Raw genomic sequence first — 23,455 nt, 5'->3', positions numbered from 1 at the left:
GACTCAACAAGGGACCCGTCGTACCTTGATATCAAAGCTGACCATGCAGACATCAGGGCTTTGCACGACTGCTTAAGGTTTATAGGTGGATGTTCCTTTTTACTGATGCTGCTTTCAAGTTCATTCCAAAGGTGTTCAGGCGGATCGCTATCAGGGATTTGTGGGTAACAGGCCATTAAGTGTTACATTGTAGAATTGTGATTACTTGCTATGGCCTCTGCCAGCTGACTTATCTCTTATTTTGTACGTTCAGTGAAATACCAAGAATGCGTAGTCTTCAGATCATCCGTCCTGACATACAACAACAGTGTCTTAATTATTCTTTTTTTGCATGTTTGATAACATCTTAAAGTCCATATGAAATCACATTTAGTCATCCCTCTTTGCTGTCAAAAATAATGTGAATGTAATTTTTAAAGTTACTGTTGGGGAAATATCAGAAATTCTACTTTTTGTCTCAGCTGGCTGGAGGGCCGTGCATTTCTCTGTTTGATTGACAGCTGCTGGCAGGCTGCCAGAGTGCTGATGTTACGCCATAGGGAACCGGGGAGGAGGTAGACAAATTCGCACTGTAGCCGAAACATCATGGGCAGACAGCGTGTTGTTAGTGGTGCTTAAGGATAAGAACACACAAGCACCTAACTAGACTGATGTTTGTACGTGTACATGGTGTTAAATGTGTACATTGTGTTTAATGTGCTGCAGCTCATTAGCTTTCTAATGGATATTAGCAGGGCACTTTTTCCTGGTGAATGTCTGTTGGTTGCTTTTTTAACAAGCAAAAGTGCAGGACAGAAAGAAGTGTGTTCATGTTTGTAGGTGAGATAAGAAGGAGAAATTAGCAGGAAAGGGAATACATGCTGCTCAGAGTCTGTTACTCTTATGTTGTATAGCAGGCTGCTGTCTGGCTCAATGTGACCACCTGCTCTTCCAATGACAGAGCACTGACGTTTACCGTTCATGTAAGATTTGATTGGTTATATCCAAATAAAGCCTCTGTTTACATAGACAGATACATGATGTAAATCTGTAAAATAAATCTAAAATGTGTGGCCGCTGTCTTGAAACCAAAAATATAAAAATGTTTACCTTTTTATGTTGGATTTAATTTTTATTTTTTTTATATATGTATGCATGCTTTGTCATACATATTGTACTGGCCTGGCTAGAGCTCCCTGTGTTCAGGTATCCAGTAAGCTTAAACATGTAGGCTACTCAAATAACTCCAGGAGAACCAGGATTCTGTTTCAGAGTTTAATTGAGTATTTTCTTTTTTTTGTAAAACTGCAACAAACACAAATTATATTTAATTTATATTGCATATATGAAATACTGGGTGTAATAACATTAGCAAATTTGTGGTAAAATGTGAAGATAAGAATAACTAAAGATATCAACTTAACATGTAAACTTAGCTGGGACCACATAGTGTAATTTGAAAAACAATAAATAAAATAATCATTTCTACAAGAATGCCTAAAATATATAGTTTCCCACACCCACTTATAGACGATGCATCTAACAAGTCATCTGATCATGGATGGCTACATGGCAATACTAGCACTACTTCCTGTCCAACAACAACTGGCTTCTGTCCTATGGACTGCCAAACATGCAGTTTAACACAGTTTTTGCAAAATAAAATGTATTTGCGACTGCATGTAGCTATTTATGCAACAACATGAACTGTATTCAAATAATAATGAATGGCTTACTACTTTTGTGCAGCCAGGGTTTTCTTTTGTAGTCAGGGAGAGTACAAACAAGAAATCAGAGGAAAAGTTTAAAAGTGATTTTTAGTTGTGGTTTCCTCAAATAGTCATCCCTCAGTTAGATTTTTTTTTATGTTTCTAATGAAAGTATGTATTTTACCTTCCTGTGTGTTTGCTAAACAATTTTGGATTTCTTCTGAATGCTCAATTGTTCTGAGTTAAGCCCATGTTGGAAGAGTTGAGCCAATGGGTTTGTTTGTGTTTGGTTGTGTTGTGTCTTGGGGAATGTGCATTTTGCTGGAGCCATTCTGTTGCATTATCGCTGTTCTCCACTGCCAACAGGTAACGCATACTGTGTGTTTACACTCACACACACAGAACCCTCGATATAATATTGTAAGTAGGGGATATTTTGGAAAAGGATTCCTCTGCAATATATTCTTGGCATGTAAAAGAAAATATAGGACACAAATGATAAAGGTGAGACAAAAACAATCTGGTTTTCTTCAGACAGAGACCAAGACAAAAAGTTAATTTTCAAACTTTGATGATGATTAGCCATAGGTATGTATTTTACTCAACCCCTCTCAGCTCTACTTTAAAAATATACATTTCCTCAAGGTCTGACTGCAGGTCTGCTCTGATCTGATATAGTTTTGCAACATTGAAAAAACACTACTGCCAGCTAATACAGAGAGACAACGTAGCTGAATATTTTCCCAACTTGGCAATATCTCACAAGAAGCAGAAGGACAATAATTATATTGGCATCTGCCAGAAGCCACATTCAAAGCAGATTTTCTGGCCGACACACTTGCCTGGTGCACATTTGTTGCAGTTACTAGAATATTCCCAGATCATGCTGCTCTGCCTGCCTTCTTTAGCCCTCTGGGCATTAGCTACTGGAGTGTTTAATACAGCTCACCTATGTGGACCTTGATTTAAATCACAGGAAACAATAACATAATAAACATTAGAAACAATATGCTTAACAGGAGAGATATATTAAAAAAAAATAAATCTTGTCTTTGTGGAGAAACTGGTGTCATTAGAACATCTAAATTAATGTCCAGACTAAAGGTCTGCTCCCACCTGTTTCCACGCCTGCAGGATTTTCTGCTGCCTGCTTTCCTCTCAGCCCACAGTGCGTCTGTGTCAGCTACCATACTGTTTCCCTTGGGCGGGGTATCATTTAGATTCTGTGCTCATCAATCCTAGTTCTGAATCAATTTCTTGGACATTTTGTGATATTCTTGTGTTGCAAGTGCTCACCTATCTCCATCAACAATCAGGCAATATCAGCACGGGTGTCAGATTTACTGCTTGTTTCATTCGCTCCGTGTAGAGCTGTAATGAAGTCGGTTCTAGCTGACAGAAGCCTTTCATATTATAATATAGCTCTGAAGTTACAAAGATATCAGTTATGATTTATGTTTTATGATTTTCAAAGTGTCACTAAAGTGTTGCATTCTCAGCCATGTGTGGCATGTTTTGGCATGCGAACAAATGACCACACAGCCTGCACTGCAAACACGCATCCCAGCGTGACTATTCATGCCTTCATGCAGCACTGGGGACAAAAAGAAAGAATATGAAAGAGAAGCATCATCGGCAGTGGGTCTTGTTGAGCTTGTAAGCTGTCCTGTCTCTCACAGACCTTTATTTTTGAAAACATGTGAGACAAAGACAGGGACTTACATTCTCTCAGGTGGGGGGAAAGGTGCACTACATGACCTCAACTGTCTGTGGAGCTTTTATGTTGATCTGCTGGTTGATCCATCTGTCCTTCCTCTTGTCCTTAAGGGCAGAGATGGTATACTGGACTGATTTAAACGGTTTTAGACCAGTATGTTGTAGATTAGAATTAAGGTAATTAGTTCTTAGCAACATCAACCCAACTGTTTGCTGCTTTCTATTATTAATTGCATACTTCACTGGTTTGAGTATTTTTTTAAGAAAAAGAAAAGTAAAAATTATCTTATTTTTTGTGGGTAAAACAGGTCATTCGAGGACATCATCTTGGGTTTTTTGTTTTTTTAAACACGGAGTGACATTTTTTAATGTTTTCTGACATTTAGAGAGTAAAAAAACTCATCAATTTAATTGAGAGATAATCAACAGAGTACTCAACAATAAAAATATATATAATTATATAAGAATCATAAGCTGCAGCCCCATTCTGAAAAGTAACCTTCTGTTTACACCATGGCCACCACCAAAAATTCACAAGGTGACCAAAAGTGCAAAGAAAAACAAGAGATAAATAGAGTTTGCAGGTAAGAGTGTGAGAACAAAGAGACAGAAAGTGATAAGAGCTGACTAGTTAAAGTATCTGAATATCTGTTTGTGAATGGGAGAAACAGGCAGCCCTGTGTGTGTGGACAGACAGTGTTACTAATATCGTCTGTTAGGGTGAAGCCCTTTTCTTTACTCTTTTAGGTTGGGTGTGTTCAGGATTTGAGCGTAATCATTAAATTCCTCTCTCTCCTGATTTAAAAACTTGTCAGGATTTTATAACTCTGAGTACAGCTGTGGGCATTCCTAGCTGTCAAGCAAGATGTTGCCTTCCAATTCAAATGACAGAATTTTTAGGCTAAACTATTTTTCATGATCTTTGAAAGTGAGATCCGAAATATTTCTGAGTTACTGAAAAACAGGCAAATCACCTCTGCGTCATGTCATGTGGCCCACCCCGCGTCTCCATGTCATCCATTACAATCATAAAATGCACAACTTGTCAAGTATTATCCCTTACTGTACATGTACAAGCTGTGTATGTGTTTACTTATTTGCTTGCAATTTTGGTAATCTTTTCCCTACTGGGCTCTGACAGTGTCATTGTGCTTCTTGTGTGTTTGAGCGCCGTGAAAGTCTGCCTGTTCCACTCAATACCAAGCAGCAACAGTCAAAATATTAATAACCACATCTGTCAGGAAAACTACTGTGTGTGACTTACATTTGTGGCTGAGCCTCAGGCCACCAGTAAGCCCCTTTTAAGAAGAAAAGTTGGTTGTTACTTTTTGGCATACTGACTACTCAAACACATACTGTACGCACAATCATATTTGCACACTTATCGACATGCGCACTTGCTGTTGATCTTTTCTTTCTTTCTGTGCCGCAACCAGAATACTTGTCATACCTGTGAGTCATCTTGTCTGAGAGCAGAGAGATGACAGCAAGTCAAATTTGAGCACCTTTCCGCACATGCACCCATACAAAACACTCTTACTTGAGCTTACACTGTTAATATCCCCAATCCCACAATAGCCAGAAGGAGCTTTTTGTGTCACCTGCAGAGTGTGTTCCATCATGCTACTGTCAAACTCTGCCAGAATACAGTAAAAGGCTGTGAAATACTTTGGCATTTTTACATTGCCTTTTTGTGGATTGACCTTTTGTGAGGAGTTTCGTTAGAAAAGTCATTACCTCTCCTGGGTGACCAATAGATGCTGTCAAGTGACTGTGCTTTGGATATCTTGAACTTAATTTTCTCTCATTGCTGGTATTTGCCACTTTGGATGGATTTTCATTGGCTTTATACTTCAGACATAATTGAGTTTACACAGGTAAAATGTAAGCAGAAAGACGCACCACATCAAGCTTTCATTGTTGTGGTATGTGAAAGCTGGTTTCTGAATGTCTCGGATATTTTTACACAGCTGGGTTTCGGATTGCGTCCTGGGTCACCCATATGCTGAGTTTGGCTGGGATGCTAATGAGTAGATATCTTTTGTAGTATAAATGCCAGTGCATCAAGATATATTCCCAACAAGGACATTACAGGAAAATTTGTCACCAATGCTGGACGTGGTGGCTGTTTTGTTGACAGAGCACCACAGCTGGAAAACTTGCCCATTTTACGATGAGTTGGACAAACTGTTGCGTGCCTGTCCATCGTTTTGTCTAATGGAAGGTGATATGTCTGATTTATTTGACAGTGATATCTCCGGCTGTACAGACACAACTGCTAACGTGCCTGACAAGAGTCAAGGTTGAAAAGATGAGAAGTCATGGCATCATATTGCATCATTTCAGTGGAGTACAACACATGCAGTAAACTCTGATCTGTACTTCCCGAAAGGTTCAATTGGTGGCGCACTCTCATAGAATAAGTGGATGATTGATGTGTTCAAGGCATTTACTGTGTTGGAATACTTTTATGCATAAAAAGAAGAGATGGGTGAGAATTAAACCTCTGCAATATTTTAAAGGTCCTCAACAAAAGACCATAAGCAAATGCTTTCTGTTTGAAATCATTCTGTTTTATTTTTGCCACGATCTATTGGTGAGTACTCAAAAAGTTCTATTAAGCTGAGCACACTTAAGAGTGCACTCAATGAGCACCTAAGCGAACACCATCCCTTTGTTTCTTGCACTGTCTGCTGTTAGCCTCAGTTCAAGCTACATTGTGCATGTGTCTTACTGTTTCCTTTATTTAATAGACTCACTGAGAGTGTGGATGAGTGCGGGGTCCATTTACCTTCTTGTGTAAGTGATGTTGGCAGTAACGAAATCTGAACAGAAGTTTTCAGTTGAGGGGTATTATTGGTGAGATGTGACTGGCAAAGTGTCTAAGCTTTCTACTTGTGTTCTGATCACCAAAAGAAAGGCATTTTAGAACAAAGTTTAAACACGGTCTTACAGTTTTAGATCTTTTTAAACTTGACAACATAAACACTGGGCCTCTTTGTATCTCCTGTTGCAAGGTTTGTTATTGCATTAACTGAAAGGAAGTAACCAGGGTCCTAAGCTGTTGCCCTAGCTGCAGAATAGCAATGAAAAAGGTCTTTACTATTTTGAGTGCAATTCTGTTTACTCCAGTTTTTCTTGTATCTGCTCCCATTGTGACTCACCAGGTCTTTCACCTGGTGTTGACACCATTAAGCGAAGAGATTTCAAGTCCCTCTGTGTGTACTGACACTTGCTCGAAGCGCTGTAGCTAAAAGGCTAAGCAGAAGTGTTGTAGAAACAGCATGAATACCTATGCGATCATTTAAAAAACAGGTTTACACCAGGTCTGCACTACCTTTTGACCCACTGAAAAGATCCCATTCTAAACTAATTGTTGGTGCCTGCATACATAATGTGGTATAACATGGACTTGTAATAATAATTACTTTTGGCTCAGACTCTGAAGGACTCGGCATATCCTCAGTTGCACAGCTCTTCACCTTAAATTACCTCATACAGATTCCAGTTTATGACAGTAACCACATATTTAAATGCATGCAGACACACTAAATATGAACCAAAGTAAGCATCACACAAAAGCAGGAGGCTTGTAATTTATACCACATTTCCCTAGAATGCATTAATATCTGCAAAATAGAGGCAAAGGAACCGTGTGCCCACTTGTTCAATGAAAAGGTGGAACTGGCATTCAGCTTTTCATTCCGTTCATATTTTGCCCACATGGATTTCCCATGTGTTTGCCAGAAGGATGAACAGAGTCGCTGACAGCTGTGTGAAGTTATGGAGGAGGAAACAGGTTCAGCGTGAATGAGTCATGTCTAACCTTTGACTGATGGACAAATACCCCTGTCCACCTTCCTGTCCATCTCCCTGTCCATCCTTTTCTTCCACTTTGCCTGCACACTAATAATAAACTCTACCAGCTGCGCCCTCAGCAGCTGAAGATATTTTGTATTTGTTCGTCACAGACATGCACACGCACACTACTCTCTTACATGGCATTCAGAGTTGGGAAAACTAATCTTTTAGTCATTTCAACAGATGCAACAAATGAATAATAATTGGCGTATGGTTATCATTTCAGAAAAAATGCTGACGATTGCCAGGATTAATTTTGTGTAAACTCGCCTAAAGAAACGTGTTTGCCAACAGTTCCCTACTGCACTTTGTATAGAAAGAACTTCTTCTCTCACTCCCTCACTTCTTTCTCCTCACCAAAACGAGGAAGTATCTGTAGATTTGCCCTTTATAAGCATTAGTTTGACAACAGGTGATCATCTGTGATATGATTATTTTTTCTTGGTGTCACCGATGTGTTATCTGAGTGTCAGTATTTTGTTGCCAAGCTGTTGTTTGGAACCTGAATACAGAGAGAGCTCTGGGAGTGTGCCCATGGCCGTTGTCCACTGGCACTGCCATACCCGCTCTATCATGTTGGAACCATCCCATATGTCGCTGCCTCAGTAAAAGCTTGTAGAAAATCAGATAGTTCTGGCTGCCTTTGTTTCCTTTAGAAGTAATTGGATGATAGTTTGTTCTCCTTGCATGCTCCGCTGCTTCAGAGTAGTTTAACACGAGGGTGACTGAGTTCCGACTTGTGCTTTTAAGGTGATGACAAATCAAGTATAAATGGCATTTAGTGTAATGTTGTTAGCAAGGCAGCAACTATTGATGATTTTCATTATAGATTAATATGCCTGTTATTTTCATGATTGATTTCATTTAGTCTGTAAGATGCTCATCACAATTTCTAAGTTCCGAAAATGACGTCTTCAAGATGTCTCTGTTGTTAAATCAATAATCTAAAATGCAAAGACTCTTCATTTACTATCATCAGTGACAAAGAAAATCAGTAAAGTGTCACTTTTTTGAAACTGGAAGCAGCAGATGTTTGACATTTTTGCTTGAAAATGACTTAAATGATTATCGATTATGAAAAATCTGTGATTTTTTTTCCCCTTTGATTGACTAATCATTGTAGCCATAGTTGTTGATGATGGTAATCAACAGGCTAAGTTTTAGTTTCCCAAATGCTTTTGAAATGTATATTCAAATTAGTTTAACCAATTATCTAAACAAACAAACAAGCTTTTGTGCTTAATTATACAAGCAAACTCTGTCTCTCTTTCCTTGAACGCCCATACGCACACACAGATGCACACAGAGTTGTTTCCCATCTCCAAGTCCTGAGTCATGCTGTTGTTTAGTATCTTCTGGCTGGAGGCCCAGACTGTGGTCTCTGGCTCCCTGTGAATATTTGACAAGAAGCCAACAAGAGTGCCATCCCCCTATCCCCCTTTCCTTCATCCTCCCGTGTCTCTGTTCCTTCATCCCTCCATCCGCTCATTTATGTCAAGCTGGTCCACGGATATGAACAGGGGCAGATGCAGAGGGACACTTCTTTCCTGCCTGATACAACCGTTGAAAAACCATCAGCTCCCAACATGCAGTGCCTCACACTTGGCACATACAGCACAGGGTATTTTAATTCATATCACACACTACACAGCCCCAGAGGATTTTTGATCATTCTAGTTTTTGAAATCGGCTATTTCCCTTATTATACCTGCCAGTAAGCCTGAAGGGGATCATGCATTTGGTCCTTTGTGTGCATCCGCAGCTTATCTTGTAAACTACTAGACCAATCAGCCTAATGTTTTGTATGCTCATGTATGACTATATGCTTAAGGACCTCTCATATTGACTACTTTATACCTGCACTTCCTCACCACTCTTAAGTAACCAGTAGGGGACATAAGGAAGTTGCTCTTGCTAAAAACAACTAGCCTACAGTCTGTTATTGGACACATTTTGGCTCTTGATGTGACTCAAACACTGACAACGGTCGAGAAGCTTGGTCTCATTTTGAACTGGAGCACCTGGAGATTAACTCTCTACATTTTATGTTAATATCCACGTAAGTTAGGCACGAAATAAGATGAATAAGTCCTTGTTTTTCTAGCATTCTCTGCCATCTTGACTGTACTTTAGCTGGATACAAATACAACACTTTCTGACTGCCATGGCTAAGACCCGCTTTAGTCTCATCCCCTGCATCATACCGCACCAGTGCTGTTTCAGAAACGGAGCATTTTGCCTGCCTGGTTCGGTAGACTTGCAGATTTTGTGGATTTGGTCAGTTTTCCTGGATATTTATGCTTCTGTCACAAGTAAGGTGGCTGTTAGTGAAATAGTTTATTTTCTTTATGTTTTTATTGTGTTGCTTGTTGTTACCTCTTACTTTGTTGTACTGTAACATACAGACTTATTAATTACTGTTCAAAGTTAAGTATGAATACATGAATCAAATATTTGTGGCTGTGTTTTTTGTCATTAAAAATACATTCTTCCTCCTCATTATATTATGTTTCACACACAGTGCCTGTTAGCAGGGAAAATCGATCCGCTCTGTGCAACACACCATGGAACCATCGAGAATAGATGATGCATTTATTTTTATTATTTTCTGGGATGATTCTGAAATGCGTGGTGGGGAGATCTGCACTCTACTGAGCGCACTTTTGTTGTTTAGTTTTTCTATCCATGGTCACTGTGTCCCTAAGACTCTGCCTGCATGCATTCATTTTAACAAATGCACACACAACAAGCTCATCCTTTTCTAACATTCTTTCTTCAGCTAGTCCTTTTTCTCATTTTGTCCCTTGGGTTGTGTTTGAGTCAGTTTTATGTGTCAGTTCCACAGTGTTCTCCAGTATCCTGGTAATGGTGCCACTATCTAATCTGGTGACATACACATGCACATGTTTATGTGAACAGTCAGAGTGCGGGACAATAATGCATAATCTTGACGTTGGACATGTGAAATAAAAAGACAGTAATATGGCTCACAGCACACGTTGTACAGCACTCTCCACCAAATGAAAGCAAATGATAAAAGCAATTTCAGGATGAGCCATAAGCAATAGTTGATTTAGCCATATGAATAGCTGGCTCAGTTGTTGTTAATGGATCCATAGAGTACTGTAGCTACACTGTGGAGATAAGATTAGAGAGCCAGCTGGTTCATTACTCTAAATTATGACATGGAGCGCAGAGAAGAAGTTTGTTTAAAGCATTTCTGTGCAGCCAGAACTAACTCCTGTCCCCTTTCTTCTTCCCTCATCAGATACAAGTTGATTCGCCGCCGAGTCATCTGGCTAATAGGACAGTGGATCTCCGTCAAATTCAAATCTGACCTACGACCTTTACTCTACGAGGTCATCCTGAGCCTCATGCAGGATCCCGACTTAGTGGTAAGGCAGCTACAGACAACAAAGTCAGTGTTTTTCACTTTTTGTAAACTGCTTATTATGGCTAGTTGTGTGTGTGTGTGTGTGTGTTTGTGTGTGTATGTGTGTGTATGTGTGTGTATGTGTGTGTGTTTGTGTTTGTGGTAGGTTCCCCAGAACACATTCGATTCGTAATGACTGAAATGGGCCCTTAGTGAAAGTGCACAGTCAGCCACACACACACAGTTCTCAGCCTAACGGCACGGAACCACAGCTATTATGCTGCCAGCTCTCTACAAACAAAGCCAAACATAGTTAGTCAGGGATTGTGGGAAGGCTTTGTCATCTGATTTCACAACATCATTTTTTAGATTTTCTCTTGTGTGTTTTACTGAGGTAATTGCTTCAAATAGTTTTGATTAAGAAGCGAAACCTTTCATTTACTCATTAACATCTTTATTCAGCCATGACCTTGATAAACTGCTCTGTGATCCTGTTTGTGGAAGAGTGGCTATTATTATGCCATAGTCATCCTCACTTCAAATTACATTTCACTATCCTTGGGTTTCCTGCCTCATGAGCCATGCACTTGATTGATGTGTTTTCTTTTAGCAGAATTTATATAAAGGAATGTGAGAAATTCTATGCATTATTTACAGTGCAATTCAGCATAATCTTCCCAATAGATTGAACGGTTATGAATAGCTTGGTTCAATCTCTCTGCAACTAATTGCCTCTCTTATTTAATAATCATCTTTGTGTGGACAGACTTTTAGATGAGTGCTTATTTGCATTCGTCTTTATTTCAAAACACACAGGATGTGATTATAATGTAATCAAGATAATAATAACTACAATATGGCAGAGCCCACACAAACACCATGATCTGATAATATTAACGTAATGGATGGAAGCATATACTCACTGACATTTGTGCAGCTCTTTAATGATAATTGCATGTTCATGCTTTTGACACATACGATGCATCATCCGTTTGTTTGTTTAAATTAAGAGTACAGAAAAACACATGATGACACTAAATAGTATAGATAGGTCTAATAGCACCCTAACTTTGTTTTCATAACCATTTGCACTTCAATGGGCCCTGGTGCCACCTGTTGCTATGGATACCAATTAACCCAGGCAGGTCACATTTCCTGCAGGTTGTTGCAATTACAACAGTTAATTCAAATTCAGCTGACACGTGTGAATTCTGTGCAGCTTTTCTCTCCCCCATCACTACAACTTTTCTGCTAATTTGACCAATTGTCGTGGTTTCCTGTAGGTTTCACCAGTCATAGCAGTCCCCTGCTTAATATCACCAAACTCACCCTCTTATTTTTGAGTTTGAAGATGCAGACATGTGAGACACTAATGTCTCACATTTACCAACAAATGACATCGACTGGCAAACGCTTTTTTAGCACAAAACACACACAGAGAATGGCTAAAACATGTACACAAAGACATGAGAAATCCCCATGACAGATACTATAGCATCCAGATCTTTTGCATGTAATAAAAAATCAAGAGGTATTAAATTAAATACTCCTGGTTATTGATAGGTTTAGTGTATAAATCACAAACCCTCACTTAAACAGGGCCATTTTATTTGTAATTTTGTGAAGAAAAAACTAAACAAAAATGTGGTGCTTTTTTTTTCTTGTCTTGCATTTTATTACAAAAAAAAACCAAAACAAAAAACCTTGCACAAAAACACTGAAACATGCAAGAAGATTATGGAGTCCTTCTTTATCTAATGTAAATGTCACGTATGTCCCCAGGATATTTTTATTCAGAATTACTGGGCATGTTTAAATGTAGGCAGTTATATTAATTATAAGGTTTTTCATTTCACCTTCATTTTATCCCCTCGTGAAGCAACGTGGAAATGGAGATGGAAAGAATTACCTTTTACATTAGTTTTTCATTGCAATACCGTATCTGCTGTAAAGCCAATGAAGCAGTGTTATAGTTATAATATGCAGAATTTGATTCAAGACGCGCATTTTTGAGAGCAGTCCTATACATTTGAATTTACTTTAAGTTTTATGAGGGGAATAATGGTTCTTTTTTCATACAAGCTCGCTGTTACATCAGTGACCAGCTCACCAATCATGCTGTGGTTCCTGATCAATAATGTCAGGGCCAATTAGAACCTCTTGGGCAGAATTAATTATTGATCATAAACTTTTAATGAGCTAATGGAGAAAACTGCCCTCTATCAATCAGTCCAACTAGTTATCAATATATCCGCTGCTATTCTGTGTTCCCTGTTGTTTAGACGGAAAGTGAATCACTCAAGATAACAGTTATATTTATCTTCGACATTTGAGTTTCTATACTTCGTTGAAAAGAGTAATTGACATGAGACACATATTGATTTGCTCCTGTAAGCATGCACCAGCTCGACCACAAAGGCTCGAGGCTGCCTTGCTTTAATTTCCTATTTTTAAATGAGAATAACCAGAGAATATAAGAGATTGAGAAGGTGGCAGACATACTGATAGCTTCATTAATGTAGTCATATTGAAAAAGAACCTGTAGAGTTGTAGTTTTATCAAAATGGTCATTAAACAGTGTGCGGGCCAAATGGATTTCAGTTTATGTGTCCTAAATGACATCAGTCAATGTCAAAAAGTTGTTAAAATTAAAACTGGTGCCGGCTGATTTCCTGTATACAATACAGATCCTGGGGGTTTTGTTTGTGAGACGGTTCTTTGGCATCTGTCAATGACGTTCATCAGCTGAATGGTAGATCACAGATGCCAGTTGCTTGCAGTCTTCTGTTGTGCCAGTTTTTCTTTCCTCATTTCCTGCATTACTTTCTCCTTCCCTTTTCAACAGCCACATCATATTCTGATTTTTACTCCCAGATTCTGAGTAAGGCTAAAAATAATCTTGGTGGCAAATTTAACTCATTGTCATCAGGCTATTTGCATTCCCAGGGGGAGGTAATAATATTTTCCAGAATCTGCAGTGACGACAGCTTTGACGACAAGGCTTTGATGTTTCGGTCAACAGTTTGTCCCATTTCTGCTCACTTTTCCTCGAGTGTAGGAATGCTTTGAGGTATTTTAAATACGGATTTTATGCCTCGGGATTTTAATGCCACTCTGTTGTGTTTGTAGTAACTGTGCAATAAATGTACCACCCTGACTGACATCAGTTTCACTGGAGTTTGAATGGGCTGTAATGGGCTTTTGTCAAGATCAGAATTTGTCTCAAGTTCCCAAATTATATCAGATGGCCATGCCAAACATAAATATTACTAGTCCATGTAGCTATTACAAGCAGTGTGAAATGATTAATTTTGTACAGTACACAGTAACAGTAATTCAGCTCTAATCATTAATCCTTTTTTTGTCTTCGAGCAAGCTTAATATGATGCCTCTCTATTTCCAGTGATTTTAGTGATAAGCCGGCTGTAGCTACAATTTGTGCAGATTATTTTTGTTTATCTGCTCTAATTCTAATTTTCAGGTAATACTTATTTATTTATTTCTCTTTTGTCTTTGTGGTTGGAGGCCACAATGAAACTTTGACACACTCTTAGGCTGTTGAAGCCGATTTTGTATTAAATTTATCTATAATCCAGGTAATAACTGTCATTTGTTTACATCAGTGGAGCACCGGTTGGAATATTTTCCTGAAGAAGGTGTGTAAGCATTTGTGTTAACATGCTATCATGAAAAGACCATCTTGCCAGCAGTAACATACTTCTTTAAAAACTAGTTGTCAAGTTGTCTTGTTTGGATTCTGTGAGGTGGTTAAGTGTAATTTTCACTGATTACACTTCTAATCATGTTTAAATTCAGTTTGAACCTTCTGCTTTTGAGTATCCCTTAAAGACAGCTTGAGACTGAATAATGATGTGAGGCAAATGTTTTGACTAAGTTATTGCAAGGCATCTCGTGTGCTTGTGTGTGAACGTTTATTTGACCCATCCAAGGATTTCATCAGGCAGTCTATTATCTTCCAGGCTTTGCAGTAGAATTGAAATGCAGTTTCTCTCATTAGTGTTTGAATTGCCAACAAGGCCAGTGCTGATGGCAAATGATGGGCCTAGTTCATCAACACACTCCCTCTTTTGCTTCCTAATGTATGCAGCATTATTAAAAGATTATTCCGTATTTTATGATCTTGCAAGCACAGGGGGGGAAATACATCTCTAAATCCAACTATGTGTCAATTCAACTTTAAGCAATTTAATTTCATGAATGTACGTTTTACAGCCATCTTTCTTATTGTCATATTCGGACATAGGATGAGTGTTTGAAAGTCTTGTGAATGGAGGACAATTAAGCCAGTTTGTCAGTCTAAATCCCTTTGATAGATTCACAGTGACAGGAAGTGGGATTTCATGTCTCCGAATGAATTGGCAATTTTCTGCTATGCTGTTCTTCTTAGAGACAAGATGAAACTTTTTCTCTCACTTGTTTAGACGACATCATCTAACCCGTAGCCTGTTAAATGTTTAATTCAAAGAGTTACACAGATTTAAATATCATTCCATATGGATTATGCAAATAATTTCATGCATGTAAATGTGTTTTTAATGACTTAATTTCATGCTATATAGTATATGTAGTTTTACTTCTGTCCAGATATTACAATTGAGTCAATGTTACGGAAATCAGTGATAATGTTGCAAGTGTCAAAGATTGATGACATGCACTCCTTTGACATAACCATGTTAAATAAAGGTCATTGCAGTGTTTTTGCTTGCTGTTAGTCAGACATCATGGCAGCCTTGTAGTCTGGTTGCTTTTCCGAGTGTCATAAACACAAACTATTCATATTTAGCCATAAAAAGCATTTTAAAGCTGAGATCAGTAACTTTGCTGTTATCGTCCTCTGCAGCAGCGACAGGTTGTGCACTGAAGATGTCGAAGCTATGTTTTTTTGAAAACTTGCTGCTTATTTGAATCAGTCACTTCGGATTTGGCAAAAATGTACCAGTTAGTCAAGTGTGATACTACTGATCTTATGCTTTGGTTTGAGGCACAAAAATATAAGCTTGGTGCAAAATAAGTAACTTTCAGAAAGCCTTTGAAGTAATATGATTGGCATTAAAAGTGCGAAAAGCAATAAAGAAAGTAGGAAAAGAGAAACTCCAACTACTTCAACTAAGACAGCTTGTGTGTTTTTAAGAGACAAAACCACAAATATGGGTATATTCATGATTTACAAACTAAAAAATAACATGCATTTGTTCCTGCCAATGTATGCTGTCTTTAAGTACGATCTGGGGTCTACCATATTTAATTGAATGTTGATGTGAAAATATATACATAAAGGATTGATATGATATATTTCTCCAGGCAGTATTGTTTACAGTAGAATAGGTTATGCTAAGCTAAAATATATAAGCTACATAAGCAAAAATAAGCTTCTTTAATGCCAGGTTCTTCATCACATTGAAGATCACAGACCACTACTTTTTGCTCAAACCTGCTTTATTTAACATATGAATGCTGTAATTGGGACAATAAATACTGATAAGATGTTGTAACTGAATACATCAAAGACAGATTAAATTCTTTTCTTATGTCTTGAGTCTTGTGACAAGCAAAAAAAACCCTAGAAACTAAACACCCCTTGAACAGACCAATAGGCTCATAGGCTTAAGAAGTCGTGTCATGCTGACCCCACACTAGACGATATTTTGGCAGATTTTTGGTGTGATTCACCCCTCTCGATTTGAGGCTTGTCTGAACGAATTATCTGCCCAAATGATCCAGTGATGTGCCTGACTGGATGGAAGTCTACCCCATTTCAAGTCATTAAAACATTTTTAAGTATGAATTGAAATCCAGCAAATATCAGGTTGGATGATAAAGGCACTATATTTATAGCGCTTTCCTCGTAGCAGGCACTCAAAGCACTTGATTAATGAACACCATCCATCCTGAGGCTACACAACCAGATGCCACCTGCTCATCAGATAATCATTCACCATTGGGAGCAATTTTGGGTTCAGTATCTCATCCAAGGACACATGCAGGGGCCAGGGATCAACTACTGACCTTCCGATTGATAGACAACTGCTCTACCTCCTGAGCCACGGCCGCCCACTATCACCTTACTTTCTGTGAGATTACAAATCCCTGCAATTACCACTATGAAATTTTAGTATATGTGACGCAAGTGTTTGTGATTTGAGATATGGAAAATCCTCAAGTGTGCTCCAGGTATGAAGAAATAAAGAAAAAATAACAAATAAACCTGAAGGAATTTGAACTAAAATTACATTACAGAGGTTGCAAAGACCTTTCATAGTATCAGTAGTGTTGATAATGTCTGCCTGTAACACTGCACTCACTCTCTCTCACACACACACACACACACACACTCACACACACTCACACGTCCTCCTCATATATTCTTTCACAGATGACTTTTGTTCCTTTAATGTGTTGTGAAATTGTTGAGAGCATGGACCCGCTGTAATTGAGTTCTCAGTCCCTCGCCTTTTTCTCTTTACTCGTTTACCTTCTTTAATCTCCTCTCCTCCATCTGATCACTTTCCCCCTGGTGGACATTTTCACCTCTATCTCTCTGACACGGCTAGATTACACTGCTAGAGTCTATAACGGTAGAGGTGCCTCTTCCTTTTTATAACAATAGACAGCCTGTATTTGGGTGGCTTGCTGCAGGTGCACACTCCGCGAGTGTTCAGTTATTGAAAGCTTTTGTTAAAATGTTTGTAAAATTTTTAAATATAATCATGGTTTTATGTTTTTGCTATATTGCTGAATGTGCTGCAATTTTTTATCTGTACATTTTTATATTTTTCAGTATTTCTTTTGCTCTCTCAGTCTATTTTTCTTCCTTTAAGTCTATAGGTGAGACCTATAGGTCTCAGGTTGTCTTCTCTTTCTGCAGCAACAAATAGAGCCCCAATTACTAAAATACTTCTCAAAATGAACTGTATTTTTATCTTGTTTATTTTTATAGGTGCGGATTGAGACAGCTACCACCCTGAAGCTCAATATCCTTTCTGTACTTCCATTATTATTCAGGGTGTCAACTTTTGTCACAAGTAAACTGATCATGCTATTCGTATTATGCCAGCTATTTAAGTTTCACTACATCTGATGGCACATAAGCCTAATCAGTCCTTAGGTATGCCAAAACCAATGAAGACGTTACATACCCGTCCTCAGCAGTTGAATTTCATCCTTAACTCATGACCACCTGTTGATGACTTTGAGTTCCGGACAGAGCAGTTCCTCCCGGTGAGTACATTTATCGCTACTGTGGAAATTACTGTGATTGATTTTAATTCAGTGATGAGTTGAATCAAAATTTCACAGAAATCAATACAGATGTCACGATTCTAATTCTGAGTCAAAAATCGATAAAAATGAGTTTTCAGTTTCAGTCATCAACATTGGAAGTCGGATTGATTAACCCCTCCGCCACCTTACTTACATGTGTCAAAGAAAAAAATAAAAACAAGACATAAAAAACAAACATTGTGACATCCTGGTAGCCTGCAGCTGCACTTTTCAGGCACTACTGCCACTTATGGAGTTGGAGATGGATAAAACACAGTCGAAAATCCTGTTTTGGCAACTTGTGTTATGTAAACAGCAAATGTTGTGCTGTGCTAGTAAAGTTAAGGTAAAGCAATGATCTGCAGGGTAGGAAACTTAAGCTTTGTTAAGTTCCCTTTTGCCACCTTTTGGCTTTTATTTGATTGCAGAATTTATGGTGAAATAAGTCTTTGTCGTTACATTTTAAAGAAATTGTTTAGATTGATATCTATGACCTCAGTGTGGCACATTCCCAAAAATATATATCAGTTGCATGACACTTGATACAATGTATCGTTTAAAAGAAGAATTATAAAAAGTGGAAATAATAATAAATGATAAGTTACCAAGACATAAAACGTATGATCTGTTGATCTTGTTAAAATTCAACAATTACATCGTTTTAAGTTCTGGGGGTGAAAAATATTTTAATTTTATCAAATCCTTACCTTAAAATCGAAGGTCAAGTCAAATCTGTGATTTAGAAGAGTGTGACACCCCTAAGAATGACTGGATAAGTTAATCATTTTAGCTCTCCATTTCCTCTTTGTCTAACTTTTGACTTTTCCTCTCTTTGTTTAGTACCTCGAGTCTATCTTCGGGCTGCTCTTCCAGTTGTTGCAGCAGGTGACAGAGTGTGACACTAAGATGCAGGTGCTCCATGTTATCTCCTGTGTCATTGAGAGAGTCAACATTCAGGTGAGATTTCAGATACCAAAAAAAGAAGTGTTTGGAATATGAATCTTTTACTATCATCAGTTTCAGTCAAACAGCTACCTTTGGTCTCAATAGCCAATTACAACATTCATGACAACTGAGGAGGTTGAACCTGTATATGTAAATATATATATATATATATATATATATAGAGAGAGAGAGAGAGAGAGAGAGAGAGAGAGAGAGATGACTTAGACTTAGACTTAGACTTAGACACGTTTATTTATCCCACTTGTGGGAAATTAACTTGTCACAGCAGCCGTGTGTACAGAAAAAATATATAAAATATCAATATATACAAAATATAAAATATACAAAAGTGCAAAAATAGGCATGTATCAAAGAAGAAGAAAAAATGTACAGGTTTTAAATACAAAAATCAAAGATATACCAGAAAAAAAATCAAAGATATACAGATTAAACAAGATGCAGGTAAGAATGTGGGAGAATGAGGGAGCACTGTTGTTGTATTGTAATAAATAGTAATAAGGATAATTAGGCAGGGGCAATTTTTAAAATACAGCTGAAAGAGAAAAAAGTGACATATGCAAGGTGCAACTGGCAGAAACTTTTGATTGTAGAAAGCGAGTTATAGACATAGACATAGATATAGATATATATAGATATATGTATAAAACTCACCAGTTATTTTTTATTGAGACTTAAAGGTAAACGGAATTAAGGGGGTCTGTGAGATGTCACCATGGGCTCTGGGTTATATTGACCCAAACAGCTCCATCCTCTCGTCCAATACAGTCACCTCTGGTATAAAAAATCCATCATGCCGACGACCGCAATGTCAGATTCGTGGGTTTAAAACATGACTCCGTAAACCAATGGCTGAAGGCACTGTGGTTCCGCTCATGCCTATTTTCATACAATCTATGACTCTGACTACAGTGATTAAAGTGAAGTTGAGTCAAACTCTTTAAGTGTCTTTGAAGGAGTCCTCATGTTGGACATCTGGGGAAATATATTCTGCAGCTGGTTTATGAAGAAAGCATTGCACATTGTAGTTTTTGATTTGTACTCTGCAGGAGACACAAGAAGCTGTATTATAACACAGAAACAAAACATCTGTCCCCCTGTTCCAGCCCCAGACCACAGAGGTAAAACAACCATCTGTCCTCAAAAGATAGCTAGACATTAATGGTTCTTCATATCCCAAGACACCAGCACCAGCAAAGCGACCGTTAGTCCAATTCTTGACTCTTTGTAAATCACAAGGCCTAAGGCAGCCCTTGTTCTGATGTCTGCTCTCATTTACCACAATGATACAGTCTCCCTTCTGCCACTGCAGTGCTTTTGTGACCATATGGATTTTTTTTTTCTTTTTCTGAGCATCCAATAAGTCGTTCTAATCCACTTAAATGCCAACCCTTAAAAATTGACCTTCCTCTTGACCCCCGCAGGCTCTTTTCAACTCCCTTTTAAGCACCTTCCCTTAAACGATCCCTTGACTTAAATCTTTCACAGAAATGGCTTTCATCCTTGTGAACTGTCAGTCTGGTTAAGTCTTCCCCAGTCACTGGCCTAAACTTCGACCGTCAGTGGAAGTCCTATTAATATTCTCACTCTTCTCACAAGGGATTTTGAAGCCACAAAGAGTGGCAGCGGCAGAGAAAACGAGGCAATGAAACCACGAGTGCAGCTCGTGTTGAAATGAACATGATGACAGATATGATGAGTTTTAGCTCCTTTTTCTGCTGTCAGTCACAAAAGTCATCCTCGACTGGTTCGTGGGTCTGTTTTTCTTACTTTTTATCTTTCTCCTCAAGGCTGTACGTCATATTTCTTTTTTTTTTTTTTAACTGTTCCCTCTGCTCCAAGCCAATTCCTTATAAAGGTGTAATCGAGCAAAAAAATCCCAGTGTGGGGTCTGCAGCCCGGCCACATAGACGCTACAGGGAATACGAAGGGTTAGCACAAGTCAGCACAAGAAAAATGGCAGAAAAGTTTTTGAAGTCCGTAATTCAGTGCTATACTTGGATGTCTTAGAGGTGGCTGGCTGCACAGCAACCGCACCTAAATTACACAGTGTGCCATCACATTTTCCAATTTCACACAGGAATGAGAGTGATGACATCCACTTGGTGTCTGACCATCCAGATTTTTCAAGTGTTTAAAACAAAAGAAATGATTTAAAAGGGGGAAAAGACATTTAGGTAATGTATGACACAGCACAGAAAGAAAAATGGTAAAAACAGCCACTTTTAATTTTTTTTAATATAAAAAAAATGTTATTGAGCTTTCTGTAGTATGGAGCATGGATCCAGATAAATTATGGTGGTACAGATTAAATGCGGACATACACGTCAAGTGTTTCTATGACCATCATATAATCGGCTGTGTGAAGCTGGAATATTTCAATTTTAGTGTTGTAGCCGTCATAATATTTTCTTATTTGTGTTTTTTTCATGTTTTTTTTCTTGTTTCATGTCACTCACTCCCTTTTTTCCTTTGTTTTCTGTCTCTTGAGCTGCTGTACCCAGTGAATTTCCCCCTGTGCAGGATTATTAAAGTTTGTCTTATCTTCAAAATGCATACTGAAGAATCTCAACATCATTATGTTGCTTTACACATGAGTTCAGCTCTGATTGTTGTTGCTGTAGCTGCCACAGATCCACAAACACTCACATCATGTGTCAGCCAAATTGGCTTCCATGAGCACTTTCACAGACTGCAGAGCTGAGGCATCAAGTGATCACCTCTGTAGAGTTCAGATTTTCACTGCTACACTAATAAGAAAATATACTCTGTATTTTCAACAGCCTGTCCAGTGTTTTCTTTCCACAGCTCTTCCACTGAAGCATGTTTTGAAGCTGCTGATTTGGGCTGATGGGGGCGAGAGGGGAAACGGGATTGTGTCTGAATTCTCTGCTGGAAATGACAAAACATACAATGCTTTTACAGGAGGCATTACATTAATGCATAGTTTTTTTCTTTTGTCCCCATATATTCAGTGACTACAATTACATGCACATTAATATTCCACTATTACTCTGAATATGACAATAATACGGTTTGATGCCAGTCATGTTAACTGTATATTCTGTTTGGATGTTCCAAATTAGGCCTTTTTCTGTATGAAGCATTTGCTGATTAAAATATGGGATGTGCTGATATAAGTCGTGTTTTTATAGCATTATAGCAACTGTGTACATTGTCAGGGGGGCCTTGTGCACAAACCAATTTGTCAACAGTTTCCAACTGTGGAGTAGTAATCCGCGCCTCCAACAAAAGCCAACATTTTTGGTCCGCAGAAGAAACACACCTACTTTTGAAAATTATGAAAGACTTGGATATTAACAGGTTAAATTAAAAAAAAACAACCTATATTTATGCAAATAAGCAAGCCATTGCACTTTTCCACATTTAGAGGTGATAAATGGTGTGTTGGGGGACATTAATCAAAGTATGCACAGCTATATGCATTCAGGAATATTATTGAAATATTCATTTACATTAGCTATGCCATGGCTTTTTTTGGACTAAGGGCCAAAACTGGAATATTTTGTGCATCAAATCATAGTCACTGTTATCACACTACCAAGACAAATGAGTAGTTTTCTCTTAGGGTGCACTGGATGGGTATATGTACTAATGTTCTGAGACATCAAAAAGAGCTCATCGTCTGCTTCGTTGAAGATGCAGGTTGAATCTTACAGTATAGTTTATTTGTATTGTTTCTCATTTTTCATTTCTTTGTGCTTTAGATCCGGCCATACGTGGGTTGTCTGGTTCAGTACCTGCCACTGCTCTGGAAGCAATCTGAAGAGCACAACATGCTTCGATGTGCCATACTCACCACACTCATCCACCTGGTACAGGTATGGTGCATTTCCAACACCAAATGTTTGTGCATTAAAGAAGGGACACATATGCTCAGTGTTGATGCATTGCAACCTTTTTGTCAGCCCAGCACATCTGTATTATGTTTATGCACCACCTGCATGCACTGAACATAACAGCTGCAGTTTTCTCGTATTTAGCTGCTGTTTTCTTCCTGTGTGTGAGTGTGTGTTTCACACTTACCACCTGTCCCACCTTTCGGCTAAAATAAAATAATGGAACAAATTATTGTGTCGCAGTAAACTCCAGGAAATGTCAGTTGGTTAAATAGAAATCCAACTCAGCTAGTGGCTGTAAAACACCAACCATGTTGATTAGAAGGGAAATAAATAAAAAACTAATTTATGAGTGTGTCATCTGTGAAGGGGGCACGATGTTATTAGACTTTACTAGACTGCACAGCAACAGCTGAAGCCTAAATGTTTGTCTGTTCCTGTGTTTTCATAAGGTTGCTGTCAGATATAAATTTATTGTTGCCTTGCCAAACTCACCACTTGCATGATTTTGATCCACAGCACACATTTGGCTGACTCACCTGGGTTTTATATCAAGCCAACTGTGATCTCTCAGAGGATCACAAGAAAAAAACCTATTAGCAAAATTATTAAAATAAGCAAAACAGTAACAAAAAGCTATTGCAGGGAATAAAACTGAGGTTTAACTTCATTAATGGCACCATGGGTGATGAAGCTCTTTTTGATTTAAAGTA

General features: G+C 38.3%; 1 protein-coding gene across 1 annotated transcript in view; it reads left to right on the top strand.

The window, feature by feature from the left end:
• The window catches only part of ipo11 (importin 11), a 152,850-nt gene that overhangs the window by 55,850 nt on the left and 73,545 nt on the right, over positions 1-23,455 (top strand). The window contains exons 16-20 of the mRNA XM_042488560.2: positions 10,534-10,660; positions 17,597-17,630; positions 17,837-17,877; positions 18,760-18,876; positions 22,611-22,724. Coding sequence (XP_042344494.1) covers positions 10,534-10,660; positions 17,597-17,630; positions 17,837-17,877; positions 18,760-18,876; positions 22,611-22,724 — 433 coding nt within the window. The remainder of the gene's footprint in view (positions 1-10,533; positions 10,661-17,596; positions 17,631-17,836; positions 17,878-18,759; positions 18,877-22,610; positions 22,725-23,455) is intronic.

Source organism: Plectropomus leopardus, chromosome 4 (genome assembly GCF_026936395.1).
Source record: "Plectropomus leopardus strain MGB_pleo_1.0 chromosome 4, ASM2693639v1, whole genome shotgun sequence".
Taxonomy (NCBI): domain Eukaryota; kingdom Metazoa; phylum Chordata; class Actinopteri; order Perciformes; family Serranidae; genus Plectropomus; species Plectropomus leopardus.
This window is presented reverse-complemented; position numbering and strand designations above follow the sequence as displayed.